This window comes from Rhinoderma darwinii, chromosome 5 (assembly GCF_050947455.1).
Source record: "Rhinoderma darwinii isolate aRhiDar2 chromosome 5, aRhiDar2.hap1, whole genome shotgun sequence".
Taxonomy (NCBI): Eukaryota; Metazoa; Chordata; class Amphibia; order Anura; family Rhinodermatidae; genus Rhinoderma; species Rhinoderma darwinii.
The window spans coordinates 7,912,077-7,939,602 of record NC_134691.1 but is presented as its reverse complement, the minus strand read 5'-3'; the positions used below and the strand labels follow the sequence as shown (position 1 = coordinate 7,939,602).

The window sequence follows — 27,526 nt, the reverse complement described above, 5'->3', positions numbered from 1 at the left end:
GGCGCACCGCCAGAGCAGGGAGGCAGCTGGCCAAACAATAGAGCACCCAATCAATACAAAGTTCAGCACAAGGGTACCTGAAGAGTCCAGACAGTGGCAGAGGCTCTAGCACGGATGGGGCTAGAGGTGGCAGGTTGCGCCAGACGTGGTGTATGTTAGCAGGTGAAGCAGGTTGCGCCAGGCGACAGTAGGTGCGGCAGGTTGCGCCAGACGTGGAGGACGACAGTAGGTGCAGCAGGACATGACTCCAACACTATGCAAGCTCAGGAAAAAGGCACGGCACGGGATACAGGTAGCGGGGCACAGGAACAGGAAAACACTGAGGGACCATTTGCAAAGACTAACACAGGAATTACTAACAACACTTCGGCAGGGAGTGAAGGGGCAAGGCCCCTTAAAAAATTCAGAGTGATTGGGGCTGATTAAAATATAAGTCATGTGCGTGCGCTGGCCCTTTAAGGCTGGGCACGAGTGTGCGCGCGCACCCTACAGGACAGTGTCGAGCGGAGCCGAAGAGAGTGCTGGCGTCTCCTAGAAAGGAGATGCCGGCCAGCACTCACAGATCCATGGCCGCGCCGCCGAGCGGTTAGCAGGATCGGCGGTCCGCATCTAAGGATGCTACAGACATGCACTTCTTTTTACGGGGCGTTTTTTCACGCAATGTTTTTACAAATGGCCGTGTAAAAAAACGCCCCGTCGGAACGAAACACAGTTTTTTTCCAATGAAGTCAATAGGCAGATGTTTGATAATAAGCCGTGTGAACATAGCCTTAGATCTGGATACAGAAATGTTTTTTTTGTAATTGTTACTGCCAAGGTTGGCACAGCCAATTTAGGTTTGGGGGGGGCAATAACTTTTCACATTCTCATCTTCCAGTGAACAACCCAGCAACCAGGTAACTATGTAATGTAGTCCGTGATGGAATTAAGACTCTTCTATTGACAAACCTCAACATCATGTTTTCACTGCGGCCCATCGCTGGATCGGTTATGTCTCATAAGACAAAAAGCCTCGAAAAGTTTAGGGGGGCACAAAAAAAAAAAAGAAAGACATAAAAGTGAACATATCTAACACCCTACCATGGATAAATACATAACTACACATTTGTCCACACATTTGTTGTGCTATCCTCTCCCCGGCCAGACGGAGGCGCTGTTTCTGCTCTTAGCGAGAGCTGTAGGATTGTCCTCATGATGTAACCGTTCATCGCTGCTACTCGTTAGAAATAAGAATTACACGAACGCCGGCGATCGAGTGACGAGCAGACGTCTTCCTTATTTTACATGCTGGAGTGGCTCTTCCGTGGGTACTCAAGATAAAACGGGCCGTTTAAGAAGTTTGACCTTTGCAGCGTCTGCCATAATGCGATGTCGCCTCTACATCATCACCGCTGACACTTTTTACCTCCTCAATTTAAACCCCTTCTATTATTAGCGCTGGCGGGAGGAGAGGAATTGCTTTTAATAGATTAGTACCGGAGCTCAGCTGCTTAATGTAAAGATTAATCAAAAAAGAAGGGAATTTACAACGGCGTTTAACGTAAAAATATCTATAATGAGGTGGGAGGAGCCACAACAACGTGACCGCGGCTACAAACTAAATCCAGCACGTGATATATCAACGAGGCTGTCCGGGGATTTACATATAGAAGTAATCTACTTAAAAATGAAAGCCACTTTGTAAATACATTATGTGGCCAAAAGTATGTGGACACCCATCCCAATGATTGAATTCAGGTGTTTCAGCCGCAACCACATGCAAACAGCGGCATAAAATCAGGTACACAGCCGTGTAATCTCCATAGACAAATATTGCTCGTAGCATGGGTCATACTGAAGCGTTCAGAGGCTTTACACGTGGCACCGTCATGTGATGTCACCTTTACCACAAGTCAGTGTGTGTCATTTAGGATTCGGTAGATCTGACACAGTCACCTGTAAGTGCTATTATCTGATGTCATCTTTAAGTGACATTATCTGCTGGATCTGCACCGGTCACCCCTAAGTGTCATTATTATCTGCTAAATCTACCCTTGAAATGTCAGAGCCTGACCTCACAAAAGATGCTGAATGAGTACAAATTCCCACAGACACAATCCAAAATCTTGTGGAAAGCCTTCCCAGAAGAGTGGAACTCCATATTAACACCAATGCTTTTAGAATAGGATGTCCAACAAACTTATATCCGTGTGATGGTCAGGGCTCATGTATTTTTGCCCATAAACTGTACATTACATTACTTATCCTGTTCTGATCCTGAGTTATATCCTATATTATACTCCAGAGCTGCACTCACTATTCTGCTGGTGGAGTCACTTACTTATCCTGTACTGATCCTGAGTTACATCCTGTATTATACTCCAGAGCTGCACTCACTATTCTGCTGATGGGGTCACTGTGTACATACATGACATTACTTATACTGTACTGATCCTGAGTTATATCCTGTATTATACTCCAGAGCTGCACTCACTATTCTGCTGGTGGAGTCATTGTGTACATGCATTACATTACTTATTCTGTACTGATCCTGTTACATCCTGTATTATTCTCCAGAGCTGCACTCACTATTCTGCTGGTGGAGTCGCTGTGTACATACATTACATTACTTATCCTGTACTGATCCTGAGTTACATCCTGTATTATACTCCAGAGCTGCACTCACTATTCTGCTGGTGGAGTCACTGTGTACATACATTACATTACTTATCCTGTACTGATCCTGAGTTATATCCTGTATTATACTCCAGAGCTGCAGTCACTATTCTGCTGGTGGAGCCACTGTGTACATACATTACATTACTTATTCTGTACTGATCCCAAGTTACATCCTGTATTATACTCCAGAGCTGCACTCACTATTCTGCTGGTAGTCACTGTGTACATACATTACATTACTTATCCTGTACTGATCCTGAGTTACATCCTGTATTATACTCCAGAGCTGCACTCACTATTCTGCTGGTGGAGTCACTGTGTACATACATTACATTACTTATTCTGTACTGATCCTGTGTTATATCCTGTATTATACACCAGAGCTACACTCACTATTCTGCTGGTGGAGTTACTGTGTAAATACATTACATTACTTATTCTGTACTGATCCTGAGTTACATCCTGTATTATACTCCAGAGCTGCACTCACTATTCTGCTGGTGGAATCACTGTGTACATACATTACATTACTTATCCTGTACTGATCCTGAGTTACATCCTATATTATACTCCAGAGCTGTACTCACTATTCTGCTGGTGGAGTTACTGTGTATATACATTACATTACTTATCCTGTACTGATCCTGAGTTACATCCTATATTATACTCCAGAGCTGCACTCACTATTCTGCTGGTGGAGTCACTGAATACATACATTACATTACTTATCCTGAGTTACATCCTGTATTATACTCCAGAGCTGCCCTCACTATTCTGCTGCTGGAGTCACTGTGTACATACATTACATTACTTATCCTGTACTGATCTTGAGTATATATCCTGTATTATACTCCAGAACTGCAGTCACAATTCTGCAAACTTCAGAGCTGAAATCTCCTCGCATGCCCTGCTTATTCAGTGACTGTACAGAGCTTGCACTGATAATTTTAATTCTGGGAAGTGTCATCTTTTACACCAGGAACTGTACAGTCATCTCATATAAGAATAACTGTACCCCTGCATTATAAGAAATTAGCTAAGCTGTTAGGGATGTATCTGACAACAAGCCCGCTGACTGTTTCCAGTGACCAGCAGCAGAATTATGAATGCAAAGCTGGGGTATAATACAGGCTGTAATTCTTTGAGGTAGACTATCTCTATAAATAAACTTTGAAGGTGTTGTGCAGTTTCAGCAAGTTAATGTTATGTTATTTTTGTATAATTAATAGTTATACAACTTTACAATATACTTTCTGAATGAATTACTTTCAGTTTTCAAGATCTCTGCTTGTTGTCATGCCGTAGGAACATTTATTATTTAGAATTCTGGCCTGGTTTTGTGATGAACACACAGGTGCTGGGATCATTAGTAGACACCTCTCTGATACACACACTGTAACTGTAACGAGCCATGCACCTGTGTGTTCACCACATGACAATGGACAGAATTGTATCCACTGGAAGTAAAACAATGAATGTTCCTACTGAATAACAGCAAGCAGAGATCTTGAAAAACTTAAGGAATTTATACAGAAAGTATTTTGGAAAATTGTGTAACTTAATTTAACAAAAAACAGCAAAAATTTGCTGAAACCAGACAAGCCCTTCAAGACACCATGATATATATATTAGCATTTTATTTATATTAAAGGGTGAAAGAAAATAACAAAAGGCAGGAAAAATAGTTTTTCACGCATTGGTCATCTGCTCTGTTGGTTTAACCCTATTCCTGCCAAGGACATATGTAATATGTCAGGACTTTAAGCGCCTGCTGCGACTAGACTATAAGGACTTAGATATTTGCTTATATTTTAGTATTATATTAATAGCCCATAATCTAAGTTTTCAAATGATACCAGGAATTAGGTGTAATATTCGGGGAACAGAACTCGTTTGAAGTCGGGGAGCAGGATGAGAACTTTTTGGTACTGTGTCTGTGTAGGGAGGAGGTGGGAGGGGAAACTACAAGTGAGAGCAGAAGGAAAGATCACAGCTATGATCCCTCCCATGCACAGCCTCCAGTGACCCCCAGGGGGCTACAGGAACTTTTATTTTGTTATCTTTCCCCTTACCAATCAGGGATGATTCTGCAACAGTGGAAAGAAGATGAGCAAATACACATCAAATCCCCCTGCACATTTATAGGCCATTCAGGGGTTATGGAAAGTTGGATGACACCCTCAGTGGCTAATGAAATTGTGGTTCTTTGTGTCATTTGTTTCCTGCGCTGGAGAGCAAAACAACTCAGAAATGAAAAGACTGCAAAGAAAGTAAAACAGGAAAAATTGTGAAAAATCTTCTAAATTTTTTAAAGAAGGAACAGCAGTAATGAAGCTCCCGGGATGAGCGTGGCGATCACCTCGTGATCCAGGGCTGTGCTATGTATTTATCATTGTGTCCTCTGGGGACACTACACCCCCATCTCCTGGGTGCTGTTAAGAGGGTAGTGAGTGAAAGGGTCACAGCCCAATTACCTAATGTTTACCTCTACATTTATCCTGCAGCGGTCAATGAGTTCATTTTATTGCTCGCTTCCAAAGTAACGCACGTATGTGCCATCTCCCGGCGGCTCGCCAGTATTTACATAGAGCTGAGCATATGATAATGCTGTTTGCTGCTGCTGATTTAAACCTACGCGAAAACAATCTCAGATGAACTAATCGACTGAATGCAGATGGCGGCAATTAAAAGTCAATTAGACTAATTTGGAATTGGATCTAACATAGAGACTCACAATGGCACGAAGGATGAACAGGAGCACAATGCACCCCAAAAATCACATATTAAAGGGTCCTCAAATCTTATGTATGTACGTCAACGTTCTAATATACTTTGTGAATACATTTCTCACCGTTTTTCCAAGACCTCTGCTTGCGGTCAGTAAATACTAACACCCATGTTTACATTTAGGGGGGGTCAAAAAACTGCAGCGTCCTGTTCCCACAGTTGCAAAGATGATGACCGTCCACATTAGCAACTAGTAATCTGTCCGAGAAAGTGCTGGATCGGTTGTCACTGTATTATTCACTGCTGCTTATATGGCACCAACACATTCCGCAGCGCTGTACACGGATTATCATCACTCACATCTGTCACTGTTCTCAATGGGACTCACAACCTACTTCACCTATATCAGACACACACACACTAGGATCACTGAGCCACTGTCCTGGCCCTAGAGCAGGGGTAGGGATCATTTGTTCCGGCCCGGCCTCACTCCGATCGCGCTGCTGCCACGTCATTCGCTACTTGGCTCCGTTAGTGGCGGTTTGAGTGAGGTCGGTGTTTGCCGGCCCAAGATTGGATCAGTCCGGTCACCTGACCTGTGTCAGTGAGGTCATGTGACCGGACTGGTCCACTCCCGTCACAGCACGCCCCGACCTCCCTCTGACCGCTGCTGCCGCCGGCATGTTATTCCCTCCTGGGCTCCACCCGCGCACCCTACTTACTCAAAGTGATCCCCAAGTGACTTTTTTTTTTTTTCCATCAAGGACATTTATCCACATGCTAAAGCATAAATATCTGATAGATCTGGGACCCGCACCTATCTCTAGAATGCTGCCCCTTAACACTGGTCTATCTCTTTGTATTGTGGCTGAAGCGTGCGGTTTCCGACCATGAATAAGAAAACTGCGTCGCTCGCTGAGCTACGCTGTTTCCATAACTGCCATTCACTACTATGGGAGTTACGGAAATAGCGCAGCTCAGCAATCTATGCGGTTTTCTTATTCATGGTCAGAAATCAGCCGGAACACAGAGAGGTAGAACGGGGTTTAGGGGCCCCGTTCTAGAGATAGGTGCGGGTCCCAGAGGTGGGACCCGCATCTGACAATTATGACATCCTGTGGATATGTCATAAATATCTCTGGTGGGAAAACCCCTTTAAGTCGGAACAACTTACTGCTGCGAGTTCTTTTCAAAATTTACCAAAGAGACAACAGCGCTCCAGACCGACCAACGCAACATCATCAATACCGGCTGACATCACACGGCTCACCACAGAGAAGCAGCTCCCGCCATCACATCAGGGGGGAGTTAATTAGATGTTTGACCAAATATAGCAGGGTAAATTTAAGTTGATAATTTTGTATGGCCCGTGAATGATGTTAAAAAATATCCAAATGGCCCTTGGCAGAAAAATGGTTCCCCACCACTGCCCTAGAGCCACCGTGCTTCCCCCCATAGTACAGTTATTACTAGGATCACTGACCCACTGTCCTGTCCTTGGGGCCACTGTGTTTACCCCCCCCCCCCATAGTACAGTAATCGCTAGGGTCACTGAGCCACCGTTGTGCCTTCTGAGACACTGTGCATCCCCCCCTAGTGAAATTTTGAACAGTTATTGCTAGGGTCACTAACCCACTCTTCTGCCTCCTGAGCCATCGTGCCTTTCACCCTAAGTATAGTAAAGTTATTGCGATGGTCAGTGAGCCACCGTCCTGGCTCCAGTGCCACCGTGCTTCCCCCCATAGTACAGTTAATGCACATTAAACCGATCAAGAATTTATCGGATAAACCGTAGACAAAAGACCAAAAAATGAATAGCCAAGTTATACATGAAGAGCATATCTGTGTGCCACAGTCTGTAGCAGATTCGGAGTCCAGTGACTAAAAGCGGCAACAGGTTGTAGCCCGAGGGAGAGACGTGGTCAGGAAACAATTCAAGTTCGGTACACAAATGAGCAGCAACAGTTTCTAGAGAGACAGAAAATAACTAGACTAGAGGAAGGAAACTCAATAGACTGGCAAGGAAGTGCACGGGTCAGACTTTTATAGCAAGACAAAAGGGTTAATCAAGGCAAAGACAAGTCCTATCTTTTGCGGTACACTTTTACAGCCCGGACACCTTCCCATAAATAAAAGGGAAGGGGTCTGCAATTACGGTCGATTTTTTCTACGGTCGTGTGCATGGGGCCTAAAAGATAAGGAATAGTTGAGACGCAGCATGGATTTTTTATCCATGTAAACCCCACCCTTTCACTGCCAGGGTTTTTTTGACATTTTGAACCTCTGGTAGAGGGACAATCTTCCCACTTTTGACATACTGAACCCCCATATCTATATATTTTATCAAAGTCGACACCTGGCACATTGTCAGAATGTTACTAAGCACTTTATACACACAGGCACCGTCAGGCAATTTTGTTTCAAAATAACATTTTCCATAACAAAAAATGCATATATTTCCAGTCAGCAGACAGCCCGATCATTGCAGTTGACATGAAACGCTGTTGGCAGCCATATACACCTTCACGTAACTTTGTGACAAACAGGAATTATTTTTAAAAAATGCATTTTGAACATTTATTTGCACCTAAAACTCACATGCATGCAGAGGATTACACACAAAAACAATGTAAAAATAGTATATCAATGTGTGAAAGGGTCATACTTTCATATATATCACAAATTTCTACATCAGCAAATTGTGCGCTCAAAAACGCTGAAACAGGGGCCATGCAATATTTGGCCATCATCTACACGTGTATTAAAAAATATATACTGCACCGCGAAAATAGCTACTATGTTACCAAAAACAATTTTTTTTGAGAGCGCACAGCATACGTGTGTAAAAATACAACGTAATAATCAAAACTCACAACCACCTTCATGCAACTTTGCATCAAACTGTGATTGTAAGCAAAAATGTAAAAAAATTAAACTTTGCGAGTAAAATGTGTACTCAAGCGGACTGACTCCTTAGACAAACAAAATGTAATCTGCAAAGAAGATGGGAGGTGTTTATACATATCACACAATCACAACTGCGTGTGTCAAACAAACGGCAAAACCACGGAAAAACATCAACCAATTTTTGCAGGCAAATTTAATTGGGGCTTATCTGGGTATATATTGTGTATTTCCACGCACACATTTACACATTGCGGTCAAAGTGCATTTTTTTATGCCATATTAAAAAAATTGTGTCAAAAGCACTAAATTTTGCTGCGATTCTGTGAAAAATGCAGCAATAAACACAAACGAGTGAACTCCGCCTAATCAATAGTCACAAATCCTTAAACCTAATCTAATGTGTCAACTAGTTGGAAACGATCGTTTACAGTCAGCGGATGAAAATGTCTGTTCTGAATGACGGAAATCTTTTCCATACGTCAGAAATGTATCAGACATTCCCCTCTAGTGATAATCATTATCGCTATGACTGTGGCATGTAACTGGTATTGCTAGAGGAGCAGGCAGCAGATTTTTTACGCTAAAGATCGTATATGAACAGGAGAGACCCATCCCAAATGTGACACTCAGAGTGAAAAAATTCTCTCTGATTGATAAGGGGTTGATAACATAAACGAAAGTTCATGTTACCCCTCCTACTGGGGTTATCTACAGCCATACAGGGACAGGAAGAGGATCAGAAATTCTCCTCCTATCCCTGCACTCACCAGCACACACCCCGCTGCCTCTCCTCTCTTCCACCACACGGATTGAAATGAGAGAAGCAATTATATGCAGCTTCCAATTCAATTTGCTTTAACTCAGGCTAGATCGCAGCTAGAATAAGAATCTTAGCTTTAAAACAAGACACAGATTGCTCTAGCTGCGAGCCAGTCTGAGTAAAGCCTTTATTGCAAGAATGTATCAGATATGTCCTTGGCTACTGAAGCGCTTCCCTGTCTGGATGTATGAGAGACATTCTTGGCAGGTAAAGGGTTAAATTATAAAATACTTTCTGATGTAGCTGCCACTAGGGAGAGCCCATAAACATATAGCATACACCCCCAGCAGTGGTGGCCAGCAGCCTTTGCAGGAGACTTGCCTAATCTGGCAAGAGTACGGGTGAGATCTGCCCTATTTTGGACGACTCTGGGACAAGCCAAGGGAGTAGTAGTTAAGTATGACAACTTTTTACGTATAGGGAATCAATAAGGTTGTGCGATAGTCGCTGTAACCCGCAATTCTACTGCACAAGTACACAAACAAAAGTTGCCTTGCAGCCGAAACAGAACTCCAACTTTTAATAGGATGGACAAAAAAAAACAACCCAATAGAATCTGGTTCCACTGTATATTTTGGAGGTGGGGTTCTGCTTTAATATGTACAGGGCAAGGTCCCCAGCACTTACCGCTGACATTCTCCAGCATGCAGGATGAGATCTTCATTGTCTTTGGCGCTGATAGCCAGCTCGTGTTCTGTAGAATTATAGACATCGAGGAGGAGATGACATTGTCTTGTGCTGCAAAAAAAATTGATTAAAGCATCAATTTAAGGGGCCGCGGGGGTAAGAATCCCAATCAACCCCAACACTTAAAAGGCCCATAGGCTTTCTGACCACAAAGATGTATATTAGTGTGCGTGCAATCTGGCATCTGATAGTCTAGAGGTCTGATAACCGGTCACTTGATAAAATAATTTTACTGTGTATATATATATATATATATATACACACATACAAGCTTATAGCTTTAACTGCAATAATACATTGCAACAAGCCCAGCAGCTGTGTGAGCAGACTAGAGAAGGACTCTTCAGCCACTGGATGTAACTGATGAATGTTTCCATTCACTTACAGCATGCAGAAATTTAGATAGTGGTGAGAAATTGATACTTACAGTATATTAGAAAGTTGCAGAACTGTCCATTATACAAGGATTGAGCTTTTTGTGCGTAAGCGACAGGAGACTCACCTGGTTGCTGGGAGTGTGCTGACCCGCGTGAAGAAGACAGATGGTTCTACGTCCACGTGGAGGCCGAGAGAGATGTTCCTGTAGTAACCCTCAGCATGACCTGGTCCTCCCGAGTATTTGAAGTGCAAAACTCCTTCAAGTGTCTGTGGAAGGAGGAAACAGAATACTGTTCTATATCTTATCAGCTCTACGTGAGTAAGGTGGTCAACAATTGCCTGGAACGTGCAGTGAGATGGTCGGATGTCTTCACAGTATCCGACCCTTATACCAGAGATTCATAACACTTATTGTTATCTTGGTAGTCCCCTTCAGCCCCTGGGAGATGATTGGGAGCCACAAGATGTAGACTTTCAATATGGTCCTAAAAACCCCGCTCGTCCCCTCTTTGGTGACTTGGTGGAATGGGAGTATTGCTTATTGGCCACATACAACCAAATTTTAACTTACTTATTCACTGCCTTAACCTTCCGCTAACTGGTCAAATCAAGAAAAAGTTTGATGCCACTACACAGGAGGACTTCCTTCATCATGTCTTAGACTTTTTATTAAAGGGGTACTCCGCTTTAGACAATCTCTACTTGTTTCAAGGGTCCATTGACAAATCAGCTGAGCACAAAGTCTCCCCATGCTTGAACCCCCAACGATCAGCTGTGATCTGTGGGCAAATCTGGCAGTAAGTGTTCACCTTCCCTACAGCGCCACCACAGGAGAAATTAGACATTACACAGTGTCTATTCATATCAATGTGTTGTCTGTATAATCCAGGACCGGACCTCCAGAGAGACGCTCTATGTATCCGCTCTCCTCCAAGAGATGAGGATCCTGAACAGTGGACCCCTATTATCTCAGAATTCCCTAATAGGCTGTATGGAAATGGGTTTTCTAAACTAGACAATCCTTTTAAAAATCAAAATTCAGGCAACAACTGAAAATTGTTTTCTTGGACTTCTCTAAAGCTTCCCTACTCTCATCACTGCCAATTCAGCCCCTGCTCTCCTCCAGATGGCCTTAGTAGAAGCCTGTGCGAGGAATGGCTTTCCAGATGGCCTTGTCCCTATGATGGTTAGTATGACTTGTTACACTACTAGGGCATCTCAGACTCCGAGGTGGCTCATACAAATGCCGCTTTGCTAGTCATGCCATTGTCCTGTGGGGGATCATGAAATTGGTAAAGACTCAAGGCAAAAGCTGAATTTTTGTTGTTGCCCAGATTTTCCCTGCTAAGGAAAGACACAACCATTGAAGTCCACCAGTATAGCGGCACCCAATTCTCGATTAGGTCACAGGCTGGCCAAATCGAGAGTTTGATGCCCCTATTCTGATGGTACACAATACTGATAGTGCCACTATACTGAGGTTACAGGGTGGAGGCCATAACTGCCTTATATGTTTCTGGGCCATAGAGGTGCGATCCTTAAATTTTAACTGGCTCATCATATATCTATACAAAAATACTGTTCACACTTTGCTTGCTGTGTACTTTTGGCCGTACTTATCCACAGGGCTTCATTCACCCGACGGAAGCCAAAAGAAAGCCTCTTTGGCATCTGTAAAGCAGGGACGGCATTTTAGTCAAACCTTATGGTATAGCATAGTCGGCCATACAGAGGAATCAAGGAAAAAAAAAATTCCTGGTTATATTTTTTTCTACATAGGAGCCTATGTGCGACGTGTACCACTGCACGCCTGTATAGTGGCATATGTCGGAGACTTCCGTCAGAGGTTTAAATCCACCCTACATCGTTGAAAAATATTGTAAGGTTCTGCAGCAGACTGACAATGATCTACTAATGCTTACTACCATGTTTTTTGTAAATAATAGTACACAAAATGTAAAAAAAATATAAACAACAATATAAAAAAAATCTAGAAAAAAAATAAATTACCACTGATGACCAGCATTTCTGCGCAGTCACAGAAGACTCGTGTGTGTAGCGGTTACAAGCCCCATGACTACTGTAGCTGGCCTTGCAACTTCCAACATGAAACATTTTCATAAATATGTCTCAAGTGTGATGCCTCAATGCCAATGTCGATCAGTAATGGATTACAGACACAACTCCCCTTGTACCTAATTAAGACTAAAATCCATTCACTGGAAAGCAACACATCCGAAAATTTGGTATTCCTGCTGGGATTAATTTGTTTCTGCTTGTTATACCCACCCGGCAGCCATAGAGTGACACGGAGTACATCATATATCAGGAGAAAATCAATGTCCTCATTTCTCGGTTTCCAGAATATCAATAAAAGCAAAAACTCCATTTGCTACCAAACATATCTGTGAAGAGCGCAGATGAAGAACGTGCCAAGAACGAATGGGGTTTAATTCATGGCAGACCTGGTGGCCACTGTTCGGGCCGATGGACTTAATGAGGTAGCCCCCTCACTCTGTAAAAACAACTTAGGTGCCACGGCATGTAAGGGGTTACATGTCCAGGATGCATTGGCATCTAGGGGGTTAAACAACCAGGATTGTATCTAGCTCTGATCCCGGCCATTGCAGCAGGGTGTCAGCTATATGTTACAGGAGCGGTGCGGGAAGGGGTTAACTCATGACTTGCATGGAAACGAATAATGATGACGGACTGGCTGCAGGACAGGCGATCGGGTTTTATTTCTAGATGAAGAAATGCAGTCACCATAGTCCCATTAATCACCAGCAGTCTGTGACCTCCCACTTGTCTCCATCCCCCACATCACGGCACTGCCCGTCACATGCCGCCCTGTCCTCACTGACATCATCACATGAGTGGACAGGTAATGCACTTCACAAGATCAGTGTATTCCTCATTAAATGCTCTGTGCTGCTGGAGATATTGCCCTTTCCACTATAAAATTCTGCCCCCGTTACATGTAGCCCTGCCTGCACAAATACAGCACACTCCTCTCCTGAAAATACAATGATGCCTTCAGGGGCGTAACTAGGAAAGACTGGGCCCCATAGCAAATGTTTGACTCCCCTCCTCTGGGTGCCACACACAGCCCTCCCTTGTAGATAGTGCACCCCTCTAGATTCTGCCATACAGCCCTGTGTAGATAGTGCCATACAGCCCCCCCCCCCCCGTAGAGTCATACAGCCGGCTTGTAGATTGTGCCATACAGCCAACCCTATAGATTGTGCCATACAGCCCCCCTTGCAGACAGTGCTATACAGCCCTCCTGTAGATAGTGGCACACCCCCCCATAGATAGCGCCATACAGACCCCCTTGCAGATAGTGCCATACAGCCCCCCACCTCCCCCATGTAGACAGTGCCCTCCACCTCCCCCTTGTAGATCGTGCCATACAGCCCCCCACCTCCCCCTTGTAGATAGTACCATACAGCCCTCCACCTCCCCCTGTGAACAGTGCCCCCCAAGTAAATATAACACAAAAATAGTACTCACCTAGGCCCCATTCCTGCGATGGCCTAGGTAAAGAATGCAGATACTATTGAATGTGGCGTAGCTACCGCTGTAGCAGCATGGGGTGGCCTGTGTCGGCGGGCGGCACGGGCCTCGTAACAGCCGCTGTGGCTGCTATGGCGGTGGTTACACCACTGGCTGCCTTTTCTCAGGTTACTATACGATAAGGCAGATTTACTAAGACTGGCGTTTCATACTCCAGTCTTAATTTTCTGCTTCTCGGGAGTAAGATGCGACAGATTTAGTAAGAGGTGCACATCTCCTAATAAATCTATTGCATCTCTCTGCTAGCGGCACACCACAATCGTGACGTAACAACCGCGGTCGTGTGCCATCGAGCCCCCTCCCTTCCTCATCAGACATAAAATTGGAATAAATTATTCTCACCACTCTTATTCGCTTTGCCCGTCCGGGTCCCCTCAGTATGCGCGCCTCATCCAAGGTCCTGGCACTGAGCAGCCTTATATGCGACGCAGCACTCAACGTTCTAAGTGTTGCATCCCATACAATGCTGCGGGAGGCTGAGGAAGCCCGGAGGGAAGGAGAAGCGGGTGAGGTGAATATACAGAATTCTTTTGTTTTATTAATTTGTCCAATGAAGGAGCGGGGGGTAATTTGATTGGTGGGGAGGTAAGGTACGATGCCCAGGATGGGCCGATACGTTGATATGCCCCAGTGAAATGTAATAGTTTACGCCACTTTTTGGTATCAATTATAATACATTTGTTTGGTCGCCCCCTTAGCCAAGCCCCTATTCACAAAAGTGGCGAGGGTTTCGTAAAAAGGCCAAAGGTCACAATTTTCCGCCAAAAAACGCTGGTACAAAGGTTGATAAGGCTTGAATGGAGACATTGTCGGGAATTTTTTTACGTTTTTGTCCCTCTTTCATTTGCAATCTTTCCTGTTCCTGCATATTTACCCCCTAGTCTTGGCATGTTCTTTGTGCAATTTTCTCACACTTAGTGCTGCCTGAGTGGGGGAAGCCGTAAATAAGTCTGTATAACCTAGGAGACGCGGGCGCCTGTCCTGAACTTCCTATCAACTAGGGTTGCCACCTTTATTGGGCATAAATCCCCAGCCGGATGGCGTCATTTGCTGCCATTTTACACATCTCTCACCAAAAAAGCACCACAAAACCGCGGGTGTGATTTCGGGAGCGCGGCTTCACAGGTAGTGTAGATTTGTCACTTAGGTCACAGAGCCGCAGGCAATGACTCCCGATAACTCAGTTACTATCCTCCTCCACTGACCTCCTGACGTTCCAAGAGCCGGGAGTCCTGGCAAACGAGAAGCAACCAATTGAAAAAGGAAGCAACGCGACAGTGCACGCAACTTTTTTTACTTTCACCGTCCTCCCAATATAAATATCAGCTTGGCTGTTGACATCCCCACTGTGAACACTTCAGGAAATGTTACTTCATGTCCTCAGATAATGGTCACAGCCTGGGGTACTGGCTCATACCGACTGCAGAGGGCTTTACTTAAAAAATACTCAGCTGGGCCAGTGAACACCGAGTGCAGATCTGAGGGGTTGGAGCATGACACAGGAACTTTTGGAGGTGTTGGACGGATACCATCATGTCAATCTTAGATTCACAGACATGAAGCCCGTCTCTCCTTAAACGGGTGTTCCACGAAGCACAAATCCTGTCTACGTTCTCTCTTAGGACATATGGACATTATAAAGGGGGTATACCAGTTTGGGACCACCCTCTTTAAGCCAAATCGGAAAGAGGCTGCAGAGAGCGGCTCTTGCCAGATCACTAGAGATTAGCGAATCGATTCTACACAAATCAAATTCGGTCCAAATTTTCAAAAGTTTGGGATTTATTAAATTCCGAAAATTTTGGGGTTTGTGGCACAGGAATCATAGCAAAATAGCGGCACATGACCTCAGGAGGGTTTCCCAAATTGCACTTCGGTTATGCCTCGCTCTACCCATATATATTTCTGTCACTTTGACATTACTAATGCTAACTTGGCGTTAAAGAGAATGACAGAGGTTGGATACAGTCCTAGAAGACATAAGAGTGTCCGACACAAGTTTTCAGGGCATTTTCGATTCGTGACAAATGGATTTGGCCTGAAGCGGATGATCGATTCGACCGAATCAGACCCGAAAAACTAATTTTCGTCAAAACCACACATCTCTAATGGTCACCCGTTAACTTTAATGTCTGCAGGAGAGATGTGGATGTGCCTGAAGTATTCCCCGAAGAAAACAGCTGGATTCCAACATCCAGACCCTCCCCAACTTTGATCAGCTCACCTTTTAAAAAGAGGTTCTAAAACAGCTGAGATATACATTATTAGGTTCTGCAGCAGTTGGGGCAACATCATTTATAATAAAAATCCCATAAGCTGTAGAGCTTTTCCTGCCTCCAGTTTCTGACACAAGAAGAAGCTACTTCCTATCAGCCATATTTACTGTGATTGGGCTGCCTTTTCTGTCACCCGGTCACCCAGATGGAAAACCACAATTGAACTTGTGTATGCATGTACCCAACCTTACTCTGGTGATATGACCAGCTTGTAGCATATCCAGAGGAACAGGTTGTAGCCAGGATTAGTTGAATCAATTGCAAATCATCCTGGAACTAACAACCGGATGAAGATTCAGTAGGTCACAATGCCCATCTAAACGCTGAACACAATAGGTGAGGCCAAGGAACTTTTTTACTTTTAGCTTTACACCACTTTTATAAATTGCCTTCCCCTCCTGACACCTGTGTTTAAGATATTCTTCCAGACTCTACCAATGTCCTAGACGTTGCCCCGTTATATCTTCTCTGCAGCATTCAGTTTCTGGGACTCGGCCAAACGACTTAGGCAAATAGAGTAGACTGCGGAACATATCCCATCTAATTATAGAATAAAAGACACTTATGAAATTTGGAGTGAAGGAGGATGGGGGGGGGGGGGGGTATGAATATCACAAAGACAAACAATTCTCGTCTGTGGCTCGGCTTTAACCCTTTAAGCAGCATCTGCGCTGAAATGACGTCCAGTCCGCCCGTGATTCTAAGCCGAGTCACTGAGCGGTGAAATTGCCAACTAACATCACACAACAGCAATGCGGTGACAGTAACATGCAGTTGTAGCTAAAAATAGACTGTGCTAGAGCGCACGGGGACATGAATAATGCAATAGTGCTTTGATTTTTTTATTTTTTTTATTTCCGAGTCTGTCCACTCAGCGGAACAATCTCTCCTGAACGAAAAAAAAAAAGCTGTTCAATAAATTCAGGAGAGATTAGAAGGCGTATTTTAAACCTGCGCTGGCTAAAAATAGCCGGTCTTGTAATGGAAGAAGCGATGTGATCGGAATGAGTTTAGCTGCAGGCGGGCCCGTTAAACAGTTGACCACGGGGTCATAGAGCGGCTCGGATACAGATACTAGGAAACCAAAAAATCACCATAAAAATCACAGAGCGTCTTTTATACATCATAGCTTTACCCATGTCTCCGGGGAAGGAGAAGACAAACGCAGATTAGGTTTTTTTTACTAATAGATATTCCCAAGAAACATCTCTCAAGGGTAACGGAGATTAAACGTGGCTTGTTAAAGCAAAGATCCCAGCGTTTATTTACCGTGGGCGGCCTCAAAGCCTCTATGTATACAAACTGCGTGACGACAAAAACGACTGAGCGCTATTTATTATGGATCTCCAGAGAATTGTCCCACTCGAAACAATTATTTTTTATTTTTTAAATATAAAAAATGGTATCATCCTGCTGGAAGCAGCGGCGGCAATGTAGAGTTTACTGCAGTGCAGAGGAAAGGAGGATACGGTATCAAGATCTACTTTATGTTTAACCGCTTTGTGACGAGGGGCCACTGACAGAAGCTGCTTATTCCCCTCTCTACATTAAAAACACATGCACTTCCGACCGAGCGTGCAGGTCTATGGATGTGTCGAAAGGAATAGTTGTCGGTAACGTCCGATAGCTATTATACGTGTATGGGCAGCTTTAGGGGATTGTGTCCGGTACCACCGCCCCTCTCACTCTGTAATACACAATCTTTGTCTTGATTCACAATATATTAGGGTTAACTTAAAATCCCCCCCCCCACCCCAAAAACCCCAATAAAAGTTAATTTTTATTAACGTACAGTGTAGATCCAGAAGAAATCAAAATGACCACTATGATGTCAATTGGCCTCATTTCAAGGGAAAAAAAACAAAAACCTTCCTGACCCCAAATAAATCCATGGAAAAAAATCTCTGATGTCTACTATAGATGCCATGGTACTCCCACCTTGACAACTGCTTGTCACATGAGGACACTGGTGACCATCTGACCACAGTGTTTCCGGTAGGTCTGTCGAGGAAGGAGAAGGGTGGTCCTGCTAGAGAAATGTGCTGCTACATGGCGACCAGGTAATATCTGGACGGACTGAGTCCTCCACAGCGGCAGCTACTCTGTTCCTGCCTGATAAAGGGGCATCCCAAGCACGACCTGTAGGGCATAGGGATAGCGGTTGTCCTAATGGGATAACCCTTTTTATAGAATCACCCATCACAACATACAGAGGCAGAAAATACCATAGTGTGACTACCCTTGCAATAAAACAAATACCTTCTAAACGCAAAAACTTTTTTACTCTAGGCGTACCCCCTCCTACCAAGAGAACAAGGGTACTCTGATCCCATTCTTCAGTAACAGTCAGACGATGGTAGTCACTAATAGGAGATGTCGAGGAGAAATCTTTGCATTAAACTCTATGGGAGTTCAGGAAACCGGCAAGTAAGCCCACCTAGATGTTTACCATGACCCCCTTAAATACCCCTAACATGTTCCGCTATACTTTTCGTAATCACTATTCCATGAGTAGTCTGAGATTTATAGGGCAACGCAATATTCTACTCTTCTTTTGATGAACCACTTTTTGACTCTATAGGGTGGTATTGGAATACATTTGGATTAGAGTTATGATTTATTACCTCTCTTAGATAAAGTAATGATGTTCTCCGTCCGTGGAATTTCTCGTATATCTTTGGCACAGTCCAGGCTGAGTCATCAGACACTCTGGTGGTAATTTATTTGCCAGGTGCCGTGGTCTGTAATGCAAGTCTCCCTGGGGCTCGGCCCTATAAGCAGTAACCTTTTAAAGTTTTGCAAATGCAGACAAACAGAAGCAGTCGTTTAGCAGTCATTGATTTTCTGTTTAGTATTTTCCAGGTCTTATTTGTGTTTATTCATTACTGTTGAGCTTGGAAGAGCAGTCAAGAATAGATCTACATCAATGCAGGCGGAATCTCCGAGATGCAATGGCTCGAGAGAGGTGCATAATAAGTCTAAGACTATACATCCAACGTAGTAATAAGAAGATTGAAATTGTTTCAAGCAACAATTTAAGAGATTAGGCAATTGACCATTTGGCCAGCAAAACTTAATCAGCCACCATCAAACAGATTAAGTAAAGCTGGACCCCAAGATAAATGAGACATGTCAGCTCTCCTGTGCGGTGTAGTATAGAGTATCTGTCAGCTCTCCTGTGTGGTGTAGTATAGAGGATCTGTCAGCTCTCCTGTGTGGTGTAGTATAGAGGATCTGTCAGCTCTCCTGCGTGGTGTAGTATAGAGGAGCTGTCAGTTCTCCTGTGGGGTGCAGTATAGAGGAGCTGTCAGTTCTCCTGTGTGGTGTAGTATAGAGGATCTGTCAGCTCTCCTGTGTTTTGTGGTATAGAGGAGCAGTCAGCTCTCATGTGTGGTGTAGTATAGAGGATCTGTCAGTTCTCCTGTGTGGTGTAGAATAGAGGATCTGTAGGCTCTACTGTGTGATGTAGTATAGAGGATCTGTCAGTTCTCCTGTGTGGTGTATTATAAAGGATCTGTCCGTTCTTCTGTGTGGTGTAGTATAGAGGATCTGTCAGCTCTCCTGTGTTGTGTGGTATAGAGGATATGTCAGCTCTCCTGTGTTGTGTGGTATAGAAGATCTGTCAGCTGTCCTGTGTGGTGTAGTATAGAGGATCTGTCGTCTCTCCAGTGTGGTGTAGTATAGAGGATCTGTCCGCTCTCCTTTGTGGTGTAGTGTAGAGGAGCTGTCAGCTCTCCTGTGTGGTATAGAGGATCTGTCAGCTCTCCTGTGTGGTGTAGTATAGAGGATCTGTCAGCTCCCCTGTGTTGTGTAGTATAGAGGATCTGTCAGCTCTCCTGTGTGGTGTAGTATAGAGGATCTGTCCGCTCTCCTGTGTGGTGTAGTATAGCGGATCTGTCAGTTCTTCTGTGTGGTGTAGTATAGAAGATCTGTCCGCCCTCCTGCGTGGTGTAGTATAGAGGAGCTGTCAGTTCTCCTGTGGGGTGCAGTATAGAGGAGCTGTCAGTTCTCCTGTGTGGTGTAGTATAGAGGAGCGGTCAGCTCTCCTGTGTGGTGTAGTATAGAGGAGCGGTCAGCTCTCCTGTGTGGTGTAGTTTAGAGGAGCGGTCAGCTCTCCTGTGTGGTGTAGTATAGAGGATCTGTCAGTTCTCCTGTGTGGTATAGTATAGAGGATCTGTCAGCTCTCCAGTGTGGTGTAGTATACAGGATCTGTCCATTTTCCTGCGTGGTGTAGTATAGAGAATCTATCAGCTCTCCTGTGTGATGTAGTATAGAGGATCTGTCAGTTCTTCTGTGTGGTGTATTATAAAGGATCTGTCCGTTCTTCTGTGTGGTGTAGTATAGAGGATCTGTCAGCTCTCCTGTGTTGTGTGGTATAGAGGATCTGTCAGCTCTCCTGTGTTGTGTGGTATAGAGGATCTGTCAGCTGTCCTGTGTGGTGTAGTATAGATGATCTGTCGTCTCTCCAGTGTGGTGTAGTATAGAGGATCTGTCATCTCTCGTGTGGTGTAGTATAGAGGATCTGTCAGCTCTCCTTTGTGGTGTAGTGTAGAGGAGCTGTCAGCTCTCCTGTGTGGTATAGAGGATCTGTCAGCTCTCCTGTGTGGTGTAGTATAGAGCATCTGTCAGCTCTCCTGTGTTGTGTAGTATAGCGGATCTGTCAGTTCTTCTGTGTGGTGTAGTATAGAAGATCTGTCCGCCCTCCTGCGTGGTGTAGTATAGAGGAGCTGTCAGTTCTCCTGTGGGGTGCAGTATAGAGGAGCTGTCAGTTCTCCTGTGTGGTGTAGTATAGAGGATCTGTCAGCTCTCCTGTGTTTTGTGGTATAGAGGAGCAGTCAGCTCTCATGTGTGGTGTAGTATAGAGGATCTGTAAGTTCTCCTGTGTGGTGTAGAATAGAGGATCTGTAGGCTCTACTGTGTGATGTAGTATAGAGGATCTGTCAGTTCTCCTGTGTGGTGTATTATAAAGGATCTGTCCGTTCTTCTGTGTGGTGTAGTATAGAGGATCTGTCAGCTCTCCTGTGTTGTGTGGTATAGAGGATATGTCAGCTCTCCTGTGTTGTGTGGTATAGAAGATCTGTCAGCTGTCCTGTGTGGTGTAGTATAGAGGATCTGTCGTCTCTCCAGTGTGGTGTAGTATAGAGGATCTGTCCGCTCTCCTTTGTGGTGTAGTGTAGAGGAGCTGTCAGCTCTCCTGTGTGGTATAGAGGATCTGTCAGCTCTCCTGTGTGGTGTAGTATAGAGGATCTGTCAGCTCCCCTGTGTTGTGTAGTATAGAGGATCTGTCAGCTCTCCTGTGTGGTGTAGTATGGAGGACCTGTCCGCTCTCCTGTGTGGTGTAGTATAGAGGATCTGTCAGCTCTCCTGTGTGGTGTAGTATAGAGGATCTGTCAGCTCTCCTGTGTGGTGTAGTATAGAGGATCTGTACGCCCTCCTATGTGGTGTGGTATAGAGGATCTGTCAGTTCTTCTGTGTGGTGTAGTATAGAAGATCTGTCCGCCCTCCTGCGTGGTGTAGTATAGAGGAGCTGTCAGTTCTCCTGTGGGGTGCAGTATAGAGGAGCTGTCAGTTCTCCTGTGTGGTGTAGTATAGAGGATCTGTCAGCACTCCTGTGTTTTGTGGTATAGAGGAGCAGTCAGCTCTCATGTGTGGTGTAGTATAGAGGATCTGTCAGTTCTCCTGTGTGGTGTAGAATAGAGGATCTGTAGGCTCTACTGTGTGATGTAGTATAGAGGATCTGTCAGTTCTCCTGTGTGGTGTAGTATAGAGGATCTGTCAGCTCTCCTGCGTGGTGTAGAATAGAGGATCTGTCAGCTGTCCTGTGTGGTATAGTATAGAGGAGCTGTCCGCTCTCGTGTGGTGTAGTATAAAGGATCTTTGGGCTCTTCTGTGTGGTGTAGTATAAAGGATCTGTCGGCTCTCCTGTGTGGTGTAGTATAGAGGAGCTGTCAGTTCTGTGTGGTGTAGTATAGAGGATCTGTCAGCTCTCCTGTGTGGTGTAGTATGGAGGACCTGTCCGCTCTCCTGTGTGGTGTAGTATAGAGGATCTGTCAGCTCTCCTGTGTGGTGTAGTATAGAGGATCTGTCCGCTCTCCTGTGTGGTGTAGTATAGCGGATCTGTCAGCTCTCCTGTGTGGTGTAGTATAGAGGATCTGTATGCCCCCCTATGTGGTGTAGTATAGAGGATCTGTATGCCCTCCTATGTGGTGTAGTATAGAGGATCTGTCAGTTCTTCTGTGTGGTGTAGTATAGAAGATCTGTCCACCCTCCTGTGTGGTGTAGTATAGAGGATCTGTCAGTTCTTCTGTGTGGAGTAGTATAGAAGATCTGTCCGCCCTCCTGCGTGGTGTAGTATAGAGGAGCTGTCAGTTCTCCTGTGGGGTGCAGTATAGAGGAGCTGTCAGTTCTCCTGCGTGGTGTAGTATAGAGGAGCGGTCAGCTCTCCTGTGTGGTGTAGTATAGAGGAGCGGTCAGCTGTCCTGTGTGGTGTAGTATAGAGGATCTGTCAGTTCTCCTGTGTGGTGTAGAATAGAGGATCTGTAGGCTCTACTGTGTGATGTAGTATAGAGGATCTGTCAGCTCTCCTGTGTGGTGTAGTATGGAGGACCTGTCCGCTCTCCTGTGTGGTGTAGTATAGAGGAACTGTCAGCTCTCCTGTGTGGTGTAGTATAGCGGATCTGTCAGCTCTCCTGTGTGGTGTAGTATAGAGGATCTGTATGCCCTCCTATGTGGTGTAGTATAGAGGATCTGTCAGTTCTTCTGTGTGGTGTAGTATAGAAGATCTGTCCGCCCTCCTGTGTGGTGTAGTATAGAGGAGCTGTCAGTTCTGTGTGGTGTAGTATAGAGGATCTGTCAGCTCTCCTGTGTGGTGTAGTATGGAGGACCTGTCCGCTCTCCTGTGTGGTGTAGTATAGAGGATCTGTCAGCTCTCCTGTGTGGTGTAGTATAGAGGATCTGTCAGCTCTCCTGTGTGGTGTAGTATAGCGGATCTGTCAGCTCTCCTGTGTGGTGTAGTATAGAGGATCTGTATGCCCTCCTATGTGGTGTAGTATAGAGGATCTGTCAGTTCTTCTGTGTGGTGTAGTATAGAAGATCTGTCCGCCCTCCTGTGTGGTGTAGTATAGAGGAGCTGTCAGTTCTGTGTGGTGTAGTATAGAGGATCTGTCAGCTCTCCTGTGTGGTGTAGTATGGAGGACCTGTCCGCTCTCCTGTGTGGTGTAGTATAGAGGATCTGTCAGTTCTTCTGTGTGGTGTAGTATAAAGGATCTGTTGGCTCTCCTGTGTGGTGTAGTATAGAGGAGCTGTCAGTTCTGTGTAGTGTAGTATAGAGGATCTGTCAGCTCTCCTGTGTGGTGCAGTATGGAGGACCTGTCCGCTCTCCTGTGTGGTGTAGTATAGAGGATCTGTCAGCTCTCCTGTGTGGTGTAGTATAGAGGATCTGTCCGCTCTCCTGTGTGGTGTAGTATAGCGGATCTGTCAGCTCTCCTGTGTGGTGTAGTATAGAGGATCTGTATGCCCTCCTATGTGGTGTAGTATAGAGGATCTGTCAGTTCTTCTGTGTGGTGTAGTATAGAAGATCTGTCCGCCCTCCTGCGTGGTGTAGTATAGAGGAGCTGTCAGTTCTCCTGTGTGGTGTAGTATAGAGGAGCGGTCAGCTCTCCTGTGTGGTGTAGTATAGAGGAGCGGTCAGCTCTCCTGTGTGGTGTAGTATAGAGGATCTGTCAGTTCTCCTGTGTGGTGTAGAATAGAGAATCTGTAGGCTCTACTGTGTGATGTAGTATAGAGGATCTGTCAGCTCTCCTGTGTGGTGTAGTATGGAGGACCTGTCCGCTCTCCTGTGTGGTGTAGTATAGAGGATCTGTCAGCTCTCCTGTGTGGTGTAGTATAGAGGATCTGTCAGCTCTCCTGTGTGGTGTAGTATAGCGGATCTGTCAGCTCTCCTGTGTGGTGTAGTATAGAGGATCTGTATGCCCTCCTATGTGGTGTAGTATAGAGGATCTGTCAGTTCTTCTGTGTGGTGTAGTATAGAAGATCTGTCCGCCCTCCTGTGTGGTGTAGTATAGAGGAGCTGTCAGTTCTGTGTGGTGTAGTATAGAGGATCTGTCAGCTCTCCTGTGTGGTGTAGTATGGAGGACCTGTCCGCTCTCCTGTGTGGTGTAGTATAGAGGATCTGTCAGTTCTTCTGTGTGGTGTAGTATAAAGGATCTGTCGGCTCTCCTGTGTGTTGTAGTATAGAGGAGCTGTCAGTTCTGTGTGGTGTAGTATAGAGGATCTGTCCGCTCTCCTGTGTGGTGTAGTATGGAGGACCTGTCCGCTCTCCTGTGTGGTGTAGTATAAAGGATCTGTCAGCTCTCCTGTGTGGTGTAGTATAGAGGATCTGTCAGCTCTCCTGTGTGGTGTAGTATAGCGGATCTGTCAGCTCTCCTGTGTGGTGTAGTATAAAGGATCTGTATGCCCTCCTATGTGGTGTAGTATAGAGGAGCTGTCCGCTCTCGTGTGGTGTAGTATAAAGGATCTTTGGGCTCTTCTGTGTGGTGTAGTATAAAGGATCTGTCGGCTCTCCTGTGTGGTGTAGTATAGAGGATCTGTCAGCTCTCCTGTGTGGTGTCGTATGGAGGACCTGTCCGCTCTACTGTGTGGTGTAGTATAGAGGATCTGTCAGCTCTCCTGTGTGGTGTAGTATAGAGGATCTGTCCGCTCTCCTGTGTGGTGTAGTATAGCGGATCTGTCAGCTCTCCTGTGTGGTGTAGTATAGAGGATCTGTATGCCCTCCTATGTGGTGTAGTATAGAGGATCTGTCAGCTCTCCTGTGTGGTGTGGTGTAGTGTAGAGGAGCTGTCAGCTCTCCTGTGTGGTGTAGTATAGAGGATCTGTCCGCTCTCCTGTGTGGTGTAGTATGGAGGACCTGTCCGCTCTCCTGTGTGGTGTAGTACAGAGGATCTGTCAGCTCTCCTGTGTGGTGTAGTATAGAGGATCTGTCAGCTCTCCTGTGTGGTGTGGTATAGAGGATCTGTACGCCCTCCTATGTGGTGTAGTATAGAGGATCTGTCAGTTCTTCTGTGTGGTCTAGTATAGAAGATCTGTCCGCCCTCCTGTGTGGTGTAGTATAGAAGATCTGTCCGCGCTCCTGTGTGGTGTAGTATAGAGGATCTGTCCGCCCTCCTGTGTGGTGTAGTATAGAGGATCTGTCAGTTCTTCTGTGTGGTGTAGTATAGAAGATCTGTCCGCCCTCCTGTGTGGTGTAGTGTAGAGAAGCTGTCAGCTCTCCTGTGTGGTATAGAGGATCTGTCAGCTCTCCTGTGTGGTGTAGTATAGAGGATCTGTCAGCTCCCCTGTGTTGTGTAGTATAGAGGATCTGTCAGCTCTCCTGTGTGGTGTAGTATAGCGGATCTGTCAGCTCTCCTGTGTGGTGTGGTGTAGTATAGAGGATCTGTCCGCTCTCCTGTGTGGTGTAGTATGGAGGACCTGTCCGCTCTCCTGTGTGGTGTAGTATAGAGGATCTGTCAGCTCTCCTGTGTGGTGTAGTATAGAGGATCTGTCAGCTCTCCTGTGTGGTGTAGTATAGAGGATCTGTACGCCCTCCTATGTGGTGTGGTATAGAGGATCTTTCAGTTCTTCTGTGTGGTGTAGTATATTAGATCTGTCCGCCCTCCTGCGTGGTGTAGTATAGAGGAGCTGTCAGTTCTCCTGTGGGGTGCAGTATAGAGGAGCTGTCAGTTCTCCTGTGTGGTGTAGTATAGAGGATCTGTCAGCTCTCCTGTGTTTTGTGGTATAGAGGAGCAGTCAGCTCTCATGTGTGGTGTAGTATAGAGGATCTGTCAGTTCTCCTGTGTGGTGTAGAATAGAGGATCTGTAGGCTCTACTGTGTGATGTAGTATAGAGGATCTGTCAGTTCTCCTGTGTGGTGTAGTATAGAGGATCTGTCAGCTCTCCTGCGTGGTGTAGAATAGAGGATCTGTCAGCTCTCCTGTGTGGTATAGTATAGAGGAGCTGTCCGCTCTCGTGTGGTGTAGTATAAAGGATCTTTGGGCACTTCTGTGTGGTGTAGTATAAAGGATCTGTCGGCTCTCCTGTGTGGTGTAGTATAGAGGAGCTGTCAGTTCTCCTGTGTGATGTAGTAGAGAGGAGCTGTCAGTTCTCCTGTGTGATGTAGTAGAGAGGAGCTGTCAGTTCTCCTGTGTGGTGTAGTATAGAGGATCTGTCAGCTCTCCTGTGTGGTGTAGTAGAGAGGAGCTGTCCTGTGTGGTGTAGTATAGAGGATCTGTCAGCTCTCCTGTGTGGTGTAGTATAGATGATCTGTCAGCTCTCCTGTGTGGTGTAGTATAGAGGAGCTGTCAGTTCTCCTGTGTGGTGTAGTATAGAGGATCTGTCAGCTCTATTGTGTGGTGTAGTATAGAGGAGCTGTCCGCTCTCCTGTGTGGTGTAGTATAAAGGATCTGTCGGATCTCCTGTGTGGTGTAGTATAGAGGAGCTGTCAGCTCTCCTGTGTGGTGTTGTATAGAGGATCTGTCAGCTCTCCTGTGTGGTGTTGTATAGAGGATCTGTCAGCTCTCCTGTGTGGTGTAGTATAGAGGATCTGTCAGCTCTCCTGTGTGGTGTGGTGTAGTATAGAGGATCTGTCAGCTCTCCTGTGTGGTGTAGTATAGAAGATCTGTCAGCTCTCCTGTGTGGTGTGGTGTAGTGGAGCTGTCAGCTCTCCTGTGTGGTGTAGTATAGAGGAGCTGTCCTGTGTGGTGTAGTGTAGAGGAGCTGTCAGTTCTCCTGTGTGGTGTAGTATAGAGGATCTGTCAGCTCTCCTGTGTGGTGTGGTGTAGTGTAGAGGAGCTGTCAGCTCTCCTGTGTGATGTAGTATAGAGGATCTGTAGGCTCTACTGTGTGATGTAAAGTCCAGAGACTACTAGACCACTAAGTTGCTAAAAGATATTTTTTTTTTAAACAATTTGCTAAGTCACAAGTCTAGTTAATACTAGATTATTAAAGCTTTATTACAAATATAAAATTAAAAATACTAATTTTTCAAAAACATGTAAAAACTTTAGCAAAAATAAACTCATTACATAAATGTGATCCACCCTCCTCACTAGCTAGTTATCATTGAGATATTACTGATAGATATAGAGATAAGTAATAGACCCGCACTGGGCCCCATAGACACCCAATAAATCTGCGCAACATCCCAAAAGCCTGTGAGTACAACGTAAATGAGACGGACTGCAGGGCCCGACAGGAAGATTAATGGCTTCAATAAATTGTTTCCAAGGGATCATTCATTATGGCTACTTTAAGATGCACTGGTTTTGAGTAACTCCCAATATGTTTTTTTCCCTTGGTCCGAGATGGAGTCTTGAGAAGAAACAAAAAATTCTGTTTCCCTTAAGGATTAATGTACATAATAAACTCAGCAGCAATTTGACGCAGGTCCACGTCCGACCTGTGAGGGGATCCGAGTCTATTATAAAGGTCACCCTCTAACAAATCCAGTTGGCCCGAATGCATT

At 45.2% G+C, this 27,526-nt stretch overlaps 1 protein-coding gene across 2 annotated transcripts in view; it reads right to left on the bottom strand.

Moving 5' to 3' along the window:
* The window catches only part of TRAPPC9 (trafficking protein particle complex subunit 9), a 531,112-nt gene that overhangs the window by 352,840 nt on the left and 150,746 nt on the right, over positions 1–27,526 (bottom strand). For both annotated transcript variants that reach the window (XM_075825698.1, XM_075825699.1), the window contains exons 18-19: positions 10,302–10,444; positions 9,740–9,850 (exon numbers count right to left, since the gene is read on the bottom strand). In XM_075825698.1, coding sequence (XP_075681813.1) covers positions 9,740–9,850; positions 10,302–10,444 — 254 coding nt within the window. The remainder of the gene's footprint in view (positions 1–9,739; positions 9,851–10,301; positions 10,445–27,526) is intronic.